General features: G+C 36.1%; 3 protein-coding genes across 3 annotated transcripts; 2 read left to right on the forward strand and 1 right to left on the reverse strand.

Annotated features, from left to right (window-relative positions):
- On the forward strand, positions 320-1058 carry LOC104730661 (calcium-binding protein PBP1-like). Its single transcript, XM_010449859.2, has one exon. The coding sequence runs from the start codon at positions 529-531 to the stop codon at positions 931-933; it is 405 nt and encodes a 134-aa protein (XP_010448161.1). The 5' UTR covers positions 320-528; the 3' UTR covers positions 934-1058.
- LOC104730660 (probable NAD(P)H dehydrogenase (quinone) FQR1-like 1) lies at positions 1096-3172 on the forward strand. The gene is made up of 4 exons (XM_010449857.2): positions 1096-1336; positions 1621-1714; positions 2444-2706; positions 2785-3172. The coding sequence occupies exons 1-4, from the start codon at positions 1314-1316 to the stop codon at positions 3020-3022; spliced, it is 618 nt and encodes a 205-aa protein (XP_010448159.1). The 5' UTR covers positions 1096-1313; the 3' UTR covers positions 3023-3172.
- Positions 10402-13909, reverse strand: LOC104730662 (indole-3-acetic acid-amido synthetase GH3.5). Its single transcript, XM_019234233.1, has 4 exons — positions 13467-13909; positions 12268-13196; positions 11300-12172; positions 10402-11204 (listed from the first exon to the last, which is right to left on the reverse strand). The coding sequence occupies exons 1-4, from the start codon at positions 13793-13795 to the stop codon at positions 10621-10623; spliced, it is 2715 nt and encodes a 904-aa protein (XP_019089778.1). The 5' UTR covers positions 13796-13909; the 3' UTR covers positions 10402-10620.

Genomic DNA, 17820 nt, shown 5'->3' on the forward strand with positions numbered 1-17820 from the left:
TATGTTACTAAAAACGTACAAATTATACTAAAAAACAAAAATGCGTGAATGGCAAAACCAGTTCACCTAATCAGGCTTCTCGAGCCGACCTCATCTTGCTGAGGAAACTTCCACAACCTCATATAGTACTATAAACAAAACAAACAACTCCTCCATTACTTTAATAAATCATCAGATTACCCTCATCCCTCGCCGCTTTCACACTAAGCACTTTCCACGTACATAACTGAACTGACGATTTTACCCTCTAAAGCGAGCTTCCGCGAAGAAACCCACAAAACCAAATTGGGATTTCAATCGCAATTTCCGAGACACGGGACCTTTCTTTCCCCACCATCATCTTAGCTGGCTTCCATGGATGTTCCTTCTCAGAAATCCCAATTCCCTCCCTTCTTTATAAAGCATCACTCTTCCTTCTCATCATCTTCAGACCAATAACAACAGCAACAAACATAAACACAAAGAACAAAACATAGAAACCCAAAGTACAGATTTTTTAAACAACAAAACATCATCATCAAGCTCTAAATGGCGTCACCAAAGTCACCTTCAAGACCAACCGAACAAAACCCACAACAACCCAGTTTCCACGATTACCTACCCGCGATGGCCGGAAACCTAGGAGGAGAAGGTCTGATCGGAGAGCTCTGCAACGGATTCGAGCTGCTGATGGACAGAGAGAAAGGAGTCATCACGTTCGACAGTCTCCGACGCAACGCAGCGGCTGTTCTCGGTCTCGGTGATTTGACTGACGAAGACGTCAGGTGTATGATTAAAGAAGGTGATTTCGACTGCGACGGTGCGTTGAATCAGATGGAGTTTTGTGTTTTGATGTTTCGGCTTAGCCCTGATTTGATGGAGGCTTCTCGGTGTCTCGTCACGGAAGCTATTGAGGAGGAGTTCGGTGATGAATGCTCTCGTCGCCGGCATTGAAAACACGAATCATGATCTTCATCTTAATGATTTAATTCGATTCATTTGTTACTTATTTTCCCATTAATGTTACCAAAAATTCACATAAGTCTTTTATGTATACAAATTTACAGTTCACTTTTATATCCAATCGAAATTAAGCACAAACACATAAAACAAGGGGAATGTTAAGGATCAATCCAGACAATATTAAGGTGGTATTTTTGGGAACATATATAAAATTACGGGGCAGAAGTATAAATTTATGATTTTACGGGGGCGTTGACTACAAATTCACCGAAATAGGCTATTAACAATATTAAAGCTAGATTTCTGGGAGAAAGTTAGAAAAAGGTTTGAGAGAGGAGGATCGAGAGAGCTGCAAGCCTGCAACTTGTTCAATGGCGACCAAAGTCTACATCGTGTATGTCAAATTAATCAATTTCTCTTTGTATGTTAGTTTTGTATTAGAACACTTGCGTGTAAATGCAATAATCATCGATCGGTCAAGACTCGGTTTATCGCCTGATCTTAGATTCTCTGTGGTTTAATTAGATTAGTTATTATCGTTTGATGTTTAAGTTGCGGTTAATACAATCATGTGTCTGTGTTGCTTGTCTTGCTATGCTACTGTGCTGGGTTTGGATTCTGAAATTCTTGTATTCGGGAATGAAAGGGTGCCTTTGACAATTCAAGTGTAATTAACAGGTACTACTCTATGTACGGCCATGTGGAGAAATTAGCACAGGAGATTAGGAAAGGTGCTGCTTCTGTTGATGGAGTTGAAGCCATACTCTGGCAGGTCAGTGTTAGTTTTGTTTCGTGGCTCTTAGTATCCAATTTCATGAGCACATTTTGATTCTAAAATCTTGGTGAATGTAAGACTTAAGGTTAAAAAATTAGTGCTTGTATCTGAAACTGAAAGAAATGAGAATACATTTCTAAGACTTTCTGGTTTCCTGGAATTGTTATTACTTTTGTGAGTGACTGGATGATGACTACTTACTTCGCTATGCCTGTTTTCGAAACCAATGAGCTACATTAGTTTTAGCATGTATTGTTGTCTCTTTGGCATATCTAATTGTGTTCTATGTTCTGCTTCACTTAGTTCAATGCGCCAAGGTGAAAGTATGCTTGACTCTCAGTTCTGTCTCTCAAAGAAACAAGAAGATGCTCTAAATTTTTGTTTATTACTGATGCATTTTGTAGCTGCCAACATTCTTGTTAGTATTCGCTTTCTCAGGCTTCTTTATCTCTAACTAGTAACCACAAGTTCTTTCCTAAGGATTCGTAACCAAAGCAAAGCTACATTATCCCAGCCGCTTGTTTTACCATAAGCTCTGCTTTTTATTTCTATATTGTGCTTTCCCTTAGTTGGTTTACCTGAAAGAGTAAGCTCCTTGATTCTGCATCTATTTTCTGCTCTTAGTGTTTCTGGTCAGTGCTCACTAGTTATCTTTGAATATCTACATATACCTGTAAAAAACCATTGGGTACACTGAAGTATTGAGCTTGCTTTTGTTCTTGACAGGTACCTGAAACGCTCCAAGAAGATGTGCTCTCTAAAATGAGTGCACCGCCAAAGAGTGATGCTCCCATTATCACCCCAAACGACCTTGCTGACGCTGATGGATTTGTCTTCGGCTTCCCAACAAGGTTTGGTATGATGGCTGCTCAGTTGAAGGCATTCTTGGATGCAACCGGCGGCCTTTGGAGGACTCAGCAGCTCGCCGGCAAACCAGCCGGAATCTTCTACAGCACTGGCTCTCAAGGTGGTGGTCAAGAAACCACTGCGTAAGTTTGCTTTTCGCCATCCAAACAACACTCGACATCTTTGCTATTTTTGGTGATAAAAAAAGGGTTTCTGTGTAGATTAACTGCCATAACTCAGCTGGTTCATCATGGAATGATATTTGTCCCTATCGGGTACACATTTGGTGCCGGTATGTTTGAGATGGAGAACGTCAAAGGTGGAAGCCCGTATGGGGCGGGAACATTCGCTGGAGACGGGTCCAGACAACCAACAGAACTGGAGCTGGAGCAAGCATTTCACCAAGGGAAGTACATCGCCGCCATAACCAAGAAGCTCAAAGGACCTGCTGCTGCTTAGAGCTCTCTCAAAAAGATAATGCTTTGATTCTTTGTTAGTAAATTACTACGATTTGGTATTTTGCGATTTTTTCGTTTTGGAATTTTCTAACACTGAATGAGTTGATTTAGCTCACACTGCCAATAACACACCATTGCCTTTGATTTGTAACTTGTCTCTGTTCTGACTTGTTTAGACGGGAAACTCGCCTGTACCAAATATAACCCCATCACTTAAAAATATCGTTGCCCACTAAAGGCCCATCACTTAAAAGAAGTCCAATAAATTCATATCAAATATCAAAAACTGGACGGCCTAAATCAAATCGGACCTGCTTCTACGTAAATAATGCGATCTCTTGGATACGACTTCAATGTCTAAGGCTGTTCTCCATGTCAAGTACGTTAGGATCTATCCAGTAATGTATCCTACTATCACTTACAGAAAGTATTTACCAACACTAACTACTACCCTTTCTGTTTTGAAGCTTTACATTACGAGAATATTCAATTTATCTTTTGAATCTTTATATTATATGATTTAGTTAAATCTTTAGTATCGTGAATTTGAATATACTTGTTGAATCCAGACCAATGATCACCGATCACTGAACGAATTTAGAAGTAAAACATATTATTTGTTAATGTATTAACCTAAATGGCAAAGTCATAATGAGGGTATCCAATGTTCTTGTTTAATTAATCCGTAACCCAAGAATTATATTCAAGTCCTTTAATCTCAAATTAAGCTTTATTGGGCGAATGGTCTTACCTTAATTAGTGAAGCTCCTTGGCACAAAGGAGTTTGATTCCCATCTCCTGATCCGGTGTGATATAGAATTGTTAATAAATAATTTTAGTTACTGCATTATTATTATATAGACTAAAAGATTAAAGATCAATCGGTGGAGTGGTCATATACTATATGAGATGGGGAGAAATGGAGGGGACCAAATTAAACTAGTCGAACATGAGGGATCAAATTGGTTTATTCGATTTAAAGTGCGACCTAGATGATATAATTTGGTCATCGATCACTGAAGGAACTTAAGAAGTAAAAAATAAAGTATTATTTGTTTATATATTCTCCTAAATTGCAATGTTATAGAGAGGGTATCCAATGCTCTTGTTTAACTAATCCCTAACTAGGCCTGGGCATTCGGTTAACCATTCGGTTTCGGTTCGGTTGTATTCGGTTTCGGTTATTTTGGATATAGTAATATAGTAACCATTTGGATATTTTTGAAATTTCGGTTCGGTTCGGTTCGGTTTCTTTCGGTTCGGTTTCGGTTTGGTTATTTAAATAAATAACCATAACTAACATAAATTATATTAACATTAACCAAATAAACCAAATATAACCAAAACTAACCGAATATAACCAAAATTAACCAAATATACAATAACAAAAATACAAAAAAGGGAAAAATATGGATTCAATTTTACAAAATAGTATTTAACTTTGTAAATTCAAAATAATAACATTTACATATATTGATTATTTAAAATATTTAATTGTTTTGAATCTAGAAATAATTTATATTTTAAGTTTATTTTATAGTTTTGCATAATATTAAGTATATAATATTTGATATCTTCTAGGTTTTCGGATATTTCGGTTAACCATTTAATTGTCGGTTCGGTTCGGTTCGGTTTCGGTTAGTTTGGATATAGATTTTTACTAACCATTCGGGTATTTGAAAAATTTCGGTTCGGTTCGGTTTGGTTTTTTTCGGTTCGGTTTCGGTCGGTTATTTGGTTATCGGTTATTTTGCCCAGCCCTATCCCTAACCCAAGAATACTATTCTTTAGTGTGTGAAGCTAGTCATATTAATCTCGCATTAGCCGGAAGCTTCATTGGCTCTGAGTTTGATCCCTACCTCCTCCGGTGTGAGAATTCAACATAGGGCAATAGCATGAAAACTAAAAACAGTTCAACCGGATTTATTGTTCGTGAAAAAGTACACTTGAAACGACTCAACCGATGGATATAGAGAACACAAATCTTTCTGTTTTGTGAATTCTTACTATGTTTAGAATAAATGACTCGTTTGATAATATAATAGACCCGAAATTTAACATATATCAAAAACATTAGTATATATTCTTAGCTTGCTTATACGTTCGTTGCTTCACTTCATGTTATTGGTTCGACAGTAGTGACAAAACATATTGCATATTGTTAATACAAGAAAAATAATCTATTTCTCTGATTATATTTAAGAGAAATACCCTAAAATAGAATAAAATCAAGTTTTATGGACAAGTATAGCACATATTCTATAAATTTCCAAAAATAGCATTTTTTAGCACATTAAAATATTTAAAATTAATTTTTAGAATTTTTATTTTTAGATTTGGGTTCTCAATTTCACATTTAGGGTTTAGTTTTGAGGGGTAGGGTTTAGTATTTTAAATTTAAGATTTAATTTTGAAAGATTAACTAATGCTAATTTTAGAATTTTAGAGATTGTTGTGCTAAATTTGGAAAAAAAATCTTATTTTAGTGCTATTTTTGAGAATCTCCATATATTTAAAGTAATGATAATTACATAGTATGTAAAAGAAACGTCACGATTAAAACCTAGGATTAGTTAAACGCATAAATGGTTTTGTGAATAAACAAATTTAGCTACTGCATTATTACTAGACTAGCTAAAAGATCAAAGTGGATTGGTCGTATGTATGAGACGGGGAGAGATGGAATGGAGGGGACCAAACCTAGTCGAAACATGAGGGATCAAATTGGTTTATTCGATTTGAAGTACGACTTAGATGATATAATTTGGTCTAATAAATCCACGACATATAAGACAAAATAATTGAAACTTAAAGAGGTGTTACTTAATTTGGCCAAATATTATAACATATCCAAAAGATCCATGAAAGTATAATGCCAACCAGGTATTAATAAATCCAAAATAAACTATATATCCCTAAATTTAATAATAGTAAACTCTAAAAATAATAATTTCATTGTTGTATGAAAGAGTGACAACACTATGTTGGATATAAGTTGTTGCATGTGCAAGACCCGCAAAATAAGTATTATTCCCTTAAATTGACATATGAAATTATGAATGGTTAGGACAAAACGGAAAGTTCAAATGATGTTATTCGAAAGCAGTTGAACTCATTGATTCAAGAAAACTCATGTGGGTCATAATATTAAAAAGATCTGATTAGTTAACCAAATACTCGTCATAAAACCGTAGTAATCACCACTACCCCACTGGTTTAACGTAATTTTTGTTTCTTAATCATCAAAGTTCATGTAAGTAGGTATATTATAATATATAAAACAGATTTCCTATGGGTTGGTCGTCAGACTAACAAATTGGTTCGTAAAGATTAGGACAGAAAATATATATATGATGGTTTTGGAAAACGATGGGCATGAGACATAAAAACATTGCATACTGCATTATGCGAGTATGCACGTATATATTTTAATATCCCCAGTTTAGACAATCCATGATGAAGTTGTTTAGTTATTCTTTATAAGCAATATTATACTAATTATCATGTCATTGCCCCAATGTAGCAACAAAAATCATTAACATGGGCATGTTTACTGTTTCATTATAAAAATATACGATATCGATATACTATTTCATTTTGTTTTTGTTATAGGTAACAAACACGGCTTTAAAGAATATATTTTAGTTGAAGTCAATAAGTGATAGACACTGGTTATTTTGGTCATTGCAGTGTGCAGATACAGAGTATGTGACCTTCAAAATTTGACAAGAGATAAAAAAAGAAAACATTAGCATGTAGATAAATATCACTGAATATATCTACACTACATTATTGTAGTAGTATATTGTGAACGTGTGGTGAGAGATATTATCAAAAGAAAATTCCAAGGCGTCTAAATCCTAGTTTGTCTTCTTCAAGTGTTAGGGGATGAAAAAAAAAAGAGTCAATAGTGTCGTTTTACCTCAACAGTAAAAATGGGCTCTAGTCGACACGGCCCACTATGTAAGCCCGAAAGAAGACCAAAGCTATGTCTACCACACGTGCGGGACCCGGTCAAAAGTCAAACTCTTGGTCGCACGTGTCCGTGTCTTTGAGCGGATATGTTGCAAACTTGCAACTAGCCCGCCCACCCACACAATCCTTACACTTACACACGCTGCTACACCGACTTGATGTCTCTTGCGCCATCTCAATTTTTTTTTATATTTTCCGGATACATAAAACTTGTAATAATTGGTCATGCTCCGTTTTTAGCAAATACATCAAAATCCAAATAAGTAATGTTCTGTTCCGTATGAAATAGATAGGTGCTTCTCTGCCACTGTTCTTTGACACTTGCGAATGAGACACCTTCGAAGTTCGAAGGATATATTCTAAACAAATCCATTTTTTTTTTCTATCTAAACATCCATAAATCTATGCGTTTGAAAATCACTTTTTTTTATCTAGCCAAGTTCTTGTAGTTTTTTTTATTCCACTACAACTATTTAGACACAATAACGATACATGAGGATGCTACTAAAACCGTCACTCGATATCCAAAGTCTTAGAAATATCAACTTCATTGTAATAATTTGTAACATTTTGAGGGGTAAAACAAATTTGGTTCCTCTTTAAAAACACATTTTTTATCTTGGTGAACAATAAAGAGCAAAGGCTATGTTGTAATTTAAGACAATGTCACGTGAAGGGCCGTGTGTTCAAACTGTTCATCGGCTCTGGTAGGTCCAAGTCAACGCAAGCTTATGGACACTTGTTGAGATCTCAGAGGGTTATTATGGAGAAAACGGTAGTTTGAGTCCCCACAGACAGTAGCAGTGAACCGGTCGGTTCTGTGCCTGTGCGGGTTTGTTGGTTTTGTCTGTTTCCTCCTCTAGTGTTTTAGGGTCTCGTGCCTGAAAACTACAGTTTTCTTTTCCTCGAGTCCATTGTTGTTTTATCCCTGTCCGAAAGTAAAAACTACACATTTTGATGCCGGGATCAAAAAGTATATAATTTGATTAAGATGAAAAGTGTAGTACAATATTTACACTTTTGTTTTTGATTTGTTATACAATCAGAATCTAAATACATCTGGATCATGATAAACAAGTTAAAGATTATACTAAAATTTTGACCTCTCTTCTTAAATTCAGAAGCTGTACAAACCTAGAAGAAAATTGGTAAAGATATATTTGTCAAAAGAACAATTAAGACATTATTAAAACAATGGAAAACAAAATACAAAGGGTTAAATCTCCAACCATCGTTGTTTTTCTAATTATCAATGACACACATAAAAGAATGGGTTGTGACATGAGACAAGACAACCTTATCTTTAACGTCAGTGGCGCAGTAGTACTCAAGTACAGTTTATCATTATTGCAAACATTTAACGGTAAATTCTAAACTTTGTCGACACAGGAAAAAATATAAGTACCATACACTGCACTTGTTCAATATTGTTGGGTGTTGGGTCTCTATCTGTAAAAATGTCAGACGTTTTCCTTTTTTTCTTTCTTTCTTGTAAAGGTGTGTGTTGAAAGAGTCGTCGCACTATCTCAGAACATTGTCTTTATCTTCTCACCACGAAAATATATGCATTGATAATACGTACATGCTTCCATTATTTTCCCCATACAACACAAAGTATCTAGCAACTCTTTACTTTATTTTAACATTCAGTGCATTGTAATTCTGATACTATTTGTACAGACAAATAGTTTGTGAAATACAAATAATCGATCCAAACAAACTAAAAAAACTTTTAGTTGGATCGAACTATAAAAGCCTATAGTTTGACCCAAAAAAACGAAGAAATTAAAGATATATCTCTATCCGGAGAAAGTGAGAGATCAATAATAACCTACAAATAAAAGTTTTTGAGGGATGATGTTTAAAGAGAAAAAGAGTATGACATATGCAACTAAAAAAAATATCAAAATGTTTATCATTACAAAATGTCGATATGTGGATTAATTAGTTTGTGTCAGTGTCATTCAAAGAGAACCACCGTTTATTATTCTACTATACGTACGAGTTTTTAATTTTTATTTTTTAAAATAAGTCTGTCAACGTAACAATAATTCCAGGCCAGTGTTGTTGTCTTTTGATGCTCACATAGGGAACAATTGTATCTAGACTTGATCTTCTTTTCTCATATTTTATCTCTTGCTATCTCTTGCTACGTTCAAGATGATAATATTAAAATCTGAAGAAAAAAAATAGTTATGGGAAATTATTTCTGTGGATGAGTCATTCTATCACGTACGTTGCTTCTTCTGATCATGCTCATCAGAGATGAAAATTATTGTCCGTGTTTTTTTATTAAATATAATTATGTAAAGCCATGAAAAGAATACACGGAAAACATAAAATGTCGGATCTATCTGACATATTTTTTTTTGTGATTTGAACTTGTATCATTAGGTTAGTGACTACAAAATGTCAACCATTGTCAAATTTATAAGCAATAATCAGTTATTTTCCAGTAAAACCATGAAGATGTTATTACCTTTGTCCACTATTTGTTTTATATCAGCTCATATCCATGACTTTTTTCTTGTGTGTAAATTCTCAATTATGATTTTGCTTTTGCTTTGTTAAGCAAACCCAAAACGAGTAAAGGTCACAATGTTGTTATTATAATAAATTCGGTTTCTTCTTTTGACAAAATCATCTTCGCAAATTGCAATTTCATGTTTGCTTGTAAAGGATAAAGGTCCAAAACAATAACGCATTAAAAAATTAGAAAATTTAGAGGCTCGAGAAAGTAGTGATGGAGAGAAGAAACATAGAGTTGGTTGGAGAAAACATGATTTTGCCTTTTGTACAACTGGTTTTCAAATCCAGAGGGACTATCCATATTGAAAAGCATTACTAAAAGAAACAACAAAAAAAAAGAACTAAAAATTAAACTAACATTAAGATTAGAGAAGACATCATTTGCAAGTCCCAATCCTTCTACCTCAAAGAGAGTCTCTTCACATTCCTTGATCTTAGTTACTTCCCCACTGTTTGTGACCAGGAACCCATTTAGGACACTTGGGGCTGAAGTAACTATCAACAACCCTTGAGTTCAATAGCTCGATGATCGGAGCAAACTTCACACATCTTGGTGTCTTATACTGATTAATCGATGCTCCCAGGCTGATTGCATAATCCATGAGTTTATCAAACGTTCCTGGCTCAACAATCTTGATCTCTAGCGGGCCTATGGACTTGTCACTAACCCTTCCTTGCCTATAAACAGTGTTGAGTGACTCTTCTACGGTTAAGCAGCAATCTTCAAAGACCGAAGGAGGGATCGGTGTGTTTCCATCCAAACATAGTTCCCAAAACAAGACATAGTGGCCCGGGATAGAACTTGTGTCTGCATAGCTTGTGTACTCAGAGAGTGAGGCATCGAATGGGACGNTTAGAGGCTCGAGAAAGTAGTGATGGAGAGAAGAAACATAGAGTTGGTTGGAGAAAACATGATTTTGCCTTTTGTACAACTGGTTTTCAAATCCAGAGGGACTATCCATATTGAAAAGCATTACTAAAAGAAACAACAAAAAAAAAGAACTAAAAATTAAACTAACATTAAGATTAGAGAAGACATCATTTGCAAGTCCCAATCCTTCTACCTCAAAGAGAGTCTCTTCACATTCCTTGATCTTAGTTACTTCCCCACTGTTTGTGACCAGGAACCCATTTAGGACACTTGGGGCTGAAGTAACTATCAACAACCCTTGAGTTCAATAGCTCGATGATCGGAGCAAACTTCACACATCTTGGTGTCTTATACTGATTAATCGATGCTCCCAGGCTGATTGCATAATCCATGAGTTTATCAAACGTTCCTGGCTCAACAATCTTGATCTCTAGCGGGCCTATGGACTTGTCACTAACCCTTCCTTGCCTATAAACAGTGTTGAGTGACTCTTCTACGGTTAAGCAGCAATCTTCAAAGACCGAAGGAGGGATCGGTGTGTTTCCATCCAAACATAGTTCCCAAAACAAGACATAGTGGCCCGGGATAGAACTTGTGTCTGCATAGCTTGTGTACTCAGAGAGTGAGGCATCGAATGGGACGAGGTGTGTCACTGCGTTCTTGACCGCGTTCTGAAGCTCAACCTCGTCGGTCTTGTCGGAATCTATGCTCAAGACCACATTCTTGCGACATATGAAACTGAATTGAGGCGCTTTGTTTTTGAAACCAGTCACTCTCAACAAATCACCAACTCTGTATCTGCAAAGCCCTGCACCAAAATCATAAAACTTAGATTAGACTCTTGACATTTTTAATCTGTTTTAATATAAGATCAATCAAAGATTGTTGTCGTTTATTTCTTACCGGCGTAAGTGGTGACAACAAGCTCATACTCCTGACCGAGCTTGACATCAACTAGGTCAACAAGCTCTTGTTGCTCTTTCTCAGTGAGTGCTTTAGGAAGGTTGATGGAGTTAGTCACACCGTTGTTTCTATGAACAGGCAAGAACTCGAAGTAAGCCATGGTTGGTATGAGCGTGTAAGAGACCTCGCTGGGTTTGCAGAGTGGCCTGAGGTTCACACCAAAGTAACACTCGGAAGAAGCATACATTGTGCAGACAAGAGGCAAGCCGTTGCTGTAGTAATCCAAAGTTGGAATGTACTGAGACATTGTCCCAGTCACGATCACATCCACATACTTTGTGTTAGGCCACAGCCTAGTGATAATCCCTTGCCAAGACGATTTCTTGCACTCAAACTCCACGAAATTAGCGAGCTTTGAGCTAGGTTTAAGGATCTTGGCGACAGCCTCACGCACTGAAGGATCTGTTATCAAGGCACTTAGTNCAATCTTGATCTCTAGCGGGCCTATGGACTTGTCACTAACCCTTCCTTGCCTATAAACAGTGTTGAGTGACTCTTCTACGGTTAAGCAGCAATCTTCAAAGACCGAAGGAGGGATCGGTGTGTTTCCATCCAAACATAGTTCCCAAAACAAGACATAGTGGCCCGGGATAGAACTTGTGTCTGCATAGCTTGTGTACTCAGAGAGTGAGGCATCGAATGGGACGAGGTGTGTCACTGCGTTCTTGACCGCGTTCTGAAGCTCAACCTCGTCGGTCTTGTCGGAATCTATGCTCAAGACCACATTCTTGCGACATATGAAACTGAATTGAGGCGCTTTGTTTTTGAAACCAGTCACTCTCAACAAATCACCAACTCTGTATCTGCAAAGCCCTGCACCAAAATCATAAAACTTAGATTAGACTCTTGACATTTTTAATCTGTTTTAATATAAGATCAATCAAAGATTGTTGTCGTTTATTTCTTACCGGCGTAAGTGGTGACAACAAGCTCATACTCCTGACCGAGCTTGACATCAACTAGATCAACAAGCTCTTGTTGCTCTTTCTCAGTGAGTGCTTTAGGAAGGTTGATGGAGTTAGTCACACCGTTGTTTCTATGAACAGGCAAGAACTCGAAGTAAGCCATGGTTGGTATGAGCGTGTAAGAGACCTCGCTGGGTTTGCAGAGTGGCCTGAGGTTCACACCAAAGTAACACTCGGAAGAAGCATACATTGTGCAGACAAGAGGCAAGCCATTGCTGTAGTAATCCAAAGTTGGAATGTACTGAGACATTGTCCCAGTCACGATCACATCCACATACTTTGTGTTAGGCCACAGCCTAGTGATAATCCCTTGCCAAGACGATTTCTTGCACTCAAACTCCACGAAATTAGCGAGCTTTGAGCTAGGTTTAAGGATCTTGGCGACAGCCTCACGCACTGAAGGATCTGTTATCAAGGCACTTAGTGTACCGGTTCTGATGTCACGGACCAACTCGGTCCAGTGCTTCTCAAGAAACTTGATGGCTCTGATGAATCCAGAGGCGAAGACAGCTCCGACTCGAAGAACCTCCTGGTGTTGGCATAAGCCACAGAGCATCTGAGAATACATGCTTTGGTAAGAGTCAGAGCAAAGGATGGCCTCGTTGGGGCTAGTGTAGTTGGTGTAAGGGTCGTAAGGTCTCTCTTTGAAATGGGAAGATTTGTAGTAGCTGGTTAAGACAGGACGAGCAGGGAGGCCTCCAGGTGTCTTGGATTCGGACTTGATGAACAAGAAATACATTCCTTTGCCTTTGTCGAGACCAGGAACAAACTGACTCATCACAGGCATCAAGAGACTGTAGAGGAGTGATCTTCTGTCTAGCTCCTCTTCGATTGTTGGCATTAGCTTCCTCTCCCCACCAGATGTCCCAGAGCTGTCAATAAATTCTTTGTTAGCCTCTCTAAACATTTTTGAGAAATTTCATGAAAAAAAGTTGTTAAAGTTTCAATCTTTTGGATTACTAATCTCCCAAAAATACCTTATGAATCTTCCAATCCTAATCTCAAACTTAATAACTATGAAAATATTTTTTAAAAAATATATTGAAAAACTTGAAAGAATCAGGTCAGAGAAAAACAGAGTATGGAACCAAAACAGAGAAAAAACAGAGAAGAGAGAGAGAGAGAGAGAGAGAGAATGTAACCTGGTGAGGAACTCAGAGATGGGTTTGGAAGAGAGGATAAGGGATTTATCACCATTAGCGATCCTGTTGATCTCAGGCTGGATATCTTCGTAAGTAATAACAGGCATGACGTTTTTGAAAGTCTCACGGTCTGTGCGACCGTTGAGGTCATGTCGTCTGAGATACTCGACGTCAGCATTGCGGGTCAAGATCTCCTCCAAGACCCGTCTCTGGACTTGGTCGGCGTTAGAGGTCAGGTCTTCGATCAACTGAAGCTTTTGCTTGTTTTTTTGGTCAAGCGTCATCAGATCGAAAACCTCTAAAGACTCGTGTTTTGGTGCCTCAGGCATGTTTTTTGGTTTTGGTTTAAAAGAGAGAAGAAGGTTTTGAGATAGATAAGTAAAGTAGATAAGCTTCTGTATGGTTTTTGTTTATCTTTTTGCAAAGCTTTTAGTGTGTGAGGAAGAAGGAAGAGAAGGGTCGATATATATAGAGGAGAATGAAAGAAAATATACAAATACAACTGAGGAAGACGAAGGGTATTAACGTCATTTGTTAATCAGTTAATTCAGGAATTTAAGTAAACGCTTACTATTCGTGCTTTTCTAATTATCTAATTTAATTTGTTTTTACATATTACAAAAAGAGAATGCGACTCTTTCTTTTTTTTCTATCCGTAATGGTCAAAACCTGTACTGGATGGATAAAGAAGTTCTATAATAATGACATCTATAGTACTAATATAATTCATACACTTTCTTCTAGTCTCCATTTTTTTTTCTTTAAACAATACATATATAATAGAGTATATACTTTAGAGTTAGCATATAATTGAGCTGACTTGAGCATATAATTGTGGAAGATTTTTGTAGTGTTGCATTGTTCTTGTTTCGTTTTTGCATAATTGTTAAGAAATTTTCACTTTCACATATGAACAAAAACTTAACTTTAAAAGCAAAGAATTACACTTGTCGAGAGGAGGCAATTACTATAGCCGTTACTCTTACTCATCAAGTATCAAAATACTTTGAATTAAAGTTTGAATTCTACAATATTGTTTGATGCAATACTTAAGTCTAATTATATGATATCATCAGTCATCTACATCATTGAGAATACAAGTAATTAAAAATCCCATTAAACTATCTCAATCAGACAAGATACTTAATACAGTATGACAATATTAAAATAAAATGTCCATCCATAACAACAGGGGGAGTGAGAGATGAGAGAGGCACGGATTTAAATAACGGGGGTATTTGTTGTATACTACCCGGTTGACCACCATTACAAAACCGGCAATATCCGGTTAATCCGCAGTAATCTCGTACGGGGTTGTCCCACAAATCACCGGCAAACCCAACTTTAACCCTCCTTTGTTTCTTTTAAATACCGTAATTAAGCTAAAACCATTAATCATCTCTCAAAAACGGCGTTCACTGGGGAATTTCTCGCGTTATCTCGGCGATAAGAAGTACACAGAGAGAGAGGTGTGTGTGGGGGACCAGACAGCTGGACTCCAAACTTGATAGGTTGACACGGGTACGGGATTTGTTGCTGTTTGTACTAGTTTGGTGCCTTCACGTTGTTTATTTTGAACCCTTTTTTTTTTTTTTTGCGTTATCAATTTGTTTTGTTCATCATCCATGTAAATCAAATGAGTAGAGTTCAACATTTTTTTGTTGGGTGTGAACACATTGCTTTTTTATTTATTTAAACACAATCAACGTGAAACATTTAGATAAGCACAGCGGAATAAATACATAATTAAATTTTTATTAATACTACATATTCCTTAGTGTCTAGAACTGAAACTTTACTAACTAATCATACGTTTTTGAGATTCGATTTTTAGTTTTGAAGAACCACATTGTGATTAATATTGGAATTATATTTTTGTTCTGCTAATTGGTGTTTCGTTTGGAATGTGCTGTTGTCATGTAGTTTATGAACATGCTATAGAAACGCAGGGCAAAGGAATCCAATGAGTGTATGTAAATAGTAACGTCTACGTAAGAATGTTTTTTCTCAATGAAAAAAAAAAAAAAAGAAAAAAAAGAAAATGAAATTCTCCAACTTTAGATAAAATATGTGTATATGAACAGATAGATAATTGATTTGATTAAGCAAATTAAAACTAATGGCTAATGTGTGCTGTGATCTGCTATGGAAATTTAAGAGTAGTACGCTATGTAGACGTCTACGTACGTACACATATGCTACTCTTGAATCAATTATACGTACTACGTACGTAGACGTCTACATAGCGTACTACTCTTAAATTTCCTTTTTACATCCTATCGGTATTTTCAATGATGAAATGAATTTTCAACTACCAAGTAAATATCTTTTAGATTTACAACATTTGGGAAACATTATAATCGTGGGTTAAATAAATTCCATACAAAGTCTTGATTGGACAACTCGAGCGACCAATGAACCGTTTCGATCGTTCAGTAACTATAGATACCAAGGACGGCTGGACGGGTCATACTAAAGTACCATAACATTCAGTTCTATACAAAAGCACCCGCATGCAAGAAATGCCAATTTGAGCTGTTAAATAAAGAAAATAAATTATTCATTAGGGTTAAAATTTACGATATTTTAAAGAATTATGTATTGTACAAATAGAAAACACTCGTCATCATTCTTGTAAATAATATTGACGGTTCCTAGTTTTAATCCTAAACTTTTTTCGGGCTAATACTTTGTCTTTTTTTATCGATCGTTGGTATTTTTTCCGATTAATACTCTTCCATCTCTCTCTCTCTCTCTCTCTCTCTCTCTCTCTCTCTCTCTCTCTCTCTCTCTCTCATTATCCNCTCTCTCTCTCTCTCTCTCATTATCAAAACTATAAATATTAGGCACGCCCTTTCGTGATCATGTATTACAAAACTCTCTTTATTTTAGGAATTTTGGTTTTCACAGAGATTATCCCAACATGCCACGCGGGTGTTCCCCCACCCAAAATTAGGTGTGGGCAGGTGCCACGAAGGATGATGCAGTGTAATACTCAAAACGAAGAAAGGACGTTTTAGGAGTTTCAAATCAAGCTCTACAGACTAAAAGCAATCCGTACTCTCTCACACTCTTTCACAGTTATTGTTTGTGTGCTTAGTAATAGTAATCCCTAATTATAATACGGAACCTTGTGGAGTCGGCGGGAGACACCGACAGTCATTTAATACCTTTGACCTGTTGACTTTAAAAATATCGTCTTCCAAGCTTTTTCTGTTTTCCCAATTCTAACGTTTTCAAAGTTAGTTTCTCTTCCTCAAACCTTATTGAAGTAAATGACATTTTCTTTCTAAATCATGATATATGCCAGTACCGTACCGCAATGAAAATCTGAAAACATAGTAAAACCCTTTTTTTTTTAATTCTTAAGTAAACTCTTTCCTTGCTATCATTCTAGTTCTCACATCCAATGAGAAAATAAAAACAGATTTTGGTATGTATACAGTGTATTAGTGTGCCTTAATGGCAATGCATATATTTTAGTTTTGCACATACATATTTCGCATGGATGCACGAGATGAAAAACTATGGGAACATGTAACTAAAGCTGTTACTTAAGTTAATCCTTTGTAAATAACAAGTTGTCGAGCTTAATTAAAAATGACGGTGTTATACAAACGTGCATGTGTATGGTGAAATCTTGAAAATGGCTTTACATGGCCTCGTATTAGGGTACAAGATAGAGAGTATTTGCCTTTATTTAAGGTGATAGGTTATTATTAATAGTTTAATAACCATGTTGTAAATATCTAAGTACGTATTTAATTATGGAAACCAATAATGTGGTCCTTCACTTATTTGTATATCATTTTTTTTTTCAACCAAAAAAGTAAGTGTATATAGTAATATTCTTGTTTCCTTCGTAATAATGATGTCAAAGTCCTAGTTTGTGTACACTGTACACATTATATATCAACTTTTTAATGAGTTCGTAGTTCATAAATATCAGGTCTAACATAGTGTATTAAAATTCTGTAGATTGTGAAAGTAAATATTTTATAATGAAAAAAATAAACAAACAATGCTATAACTAAGTATGATTATTGGGATATATATAGACTAAGTGGCTAAGTTGATACATGGATATAGATCTTTATTGTTTGCTATCGCCATTTCTTGGACTAGCTAAGGTCATGGTATATAAACAAGGAAAAAAAATAGAGTGTAATTGTTTCAATAATTGATCATATTTGTAGTGAAAAGTATGTGTAATTCTTGTTGTGTAAAGTATGAACTACAACATAACTGATATTTCACCAGAAAAATGAAAGAGCCAATTTTGGGTATACGAGGCAAGTTTATTGTAGATTCCACCATTTAATCTCTTAAAGACCGTTTTAATTTGAATAATTTT

This window comes from Camelina sativa, chromosome 12 (assembly GCF_000633955.1).
Source record: "Camelina sativa cultivar DH55 chromosome 12, Cs, whole genome shotgun sequence".
NCBI lineage: Eukaryota > Viridiplantae > Streptophyta > Magnoliopsida > Brassicales > Brassicaceae > Camelina > Camelina sativa.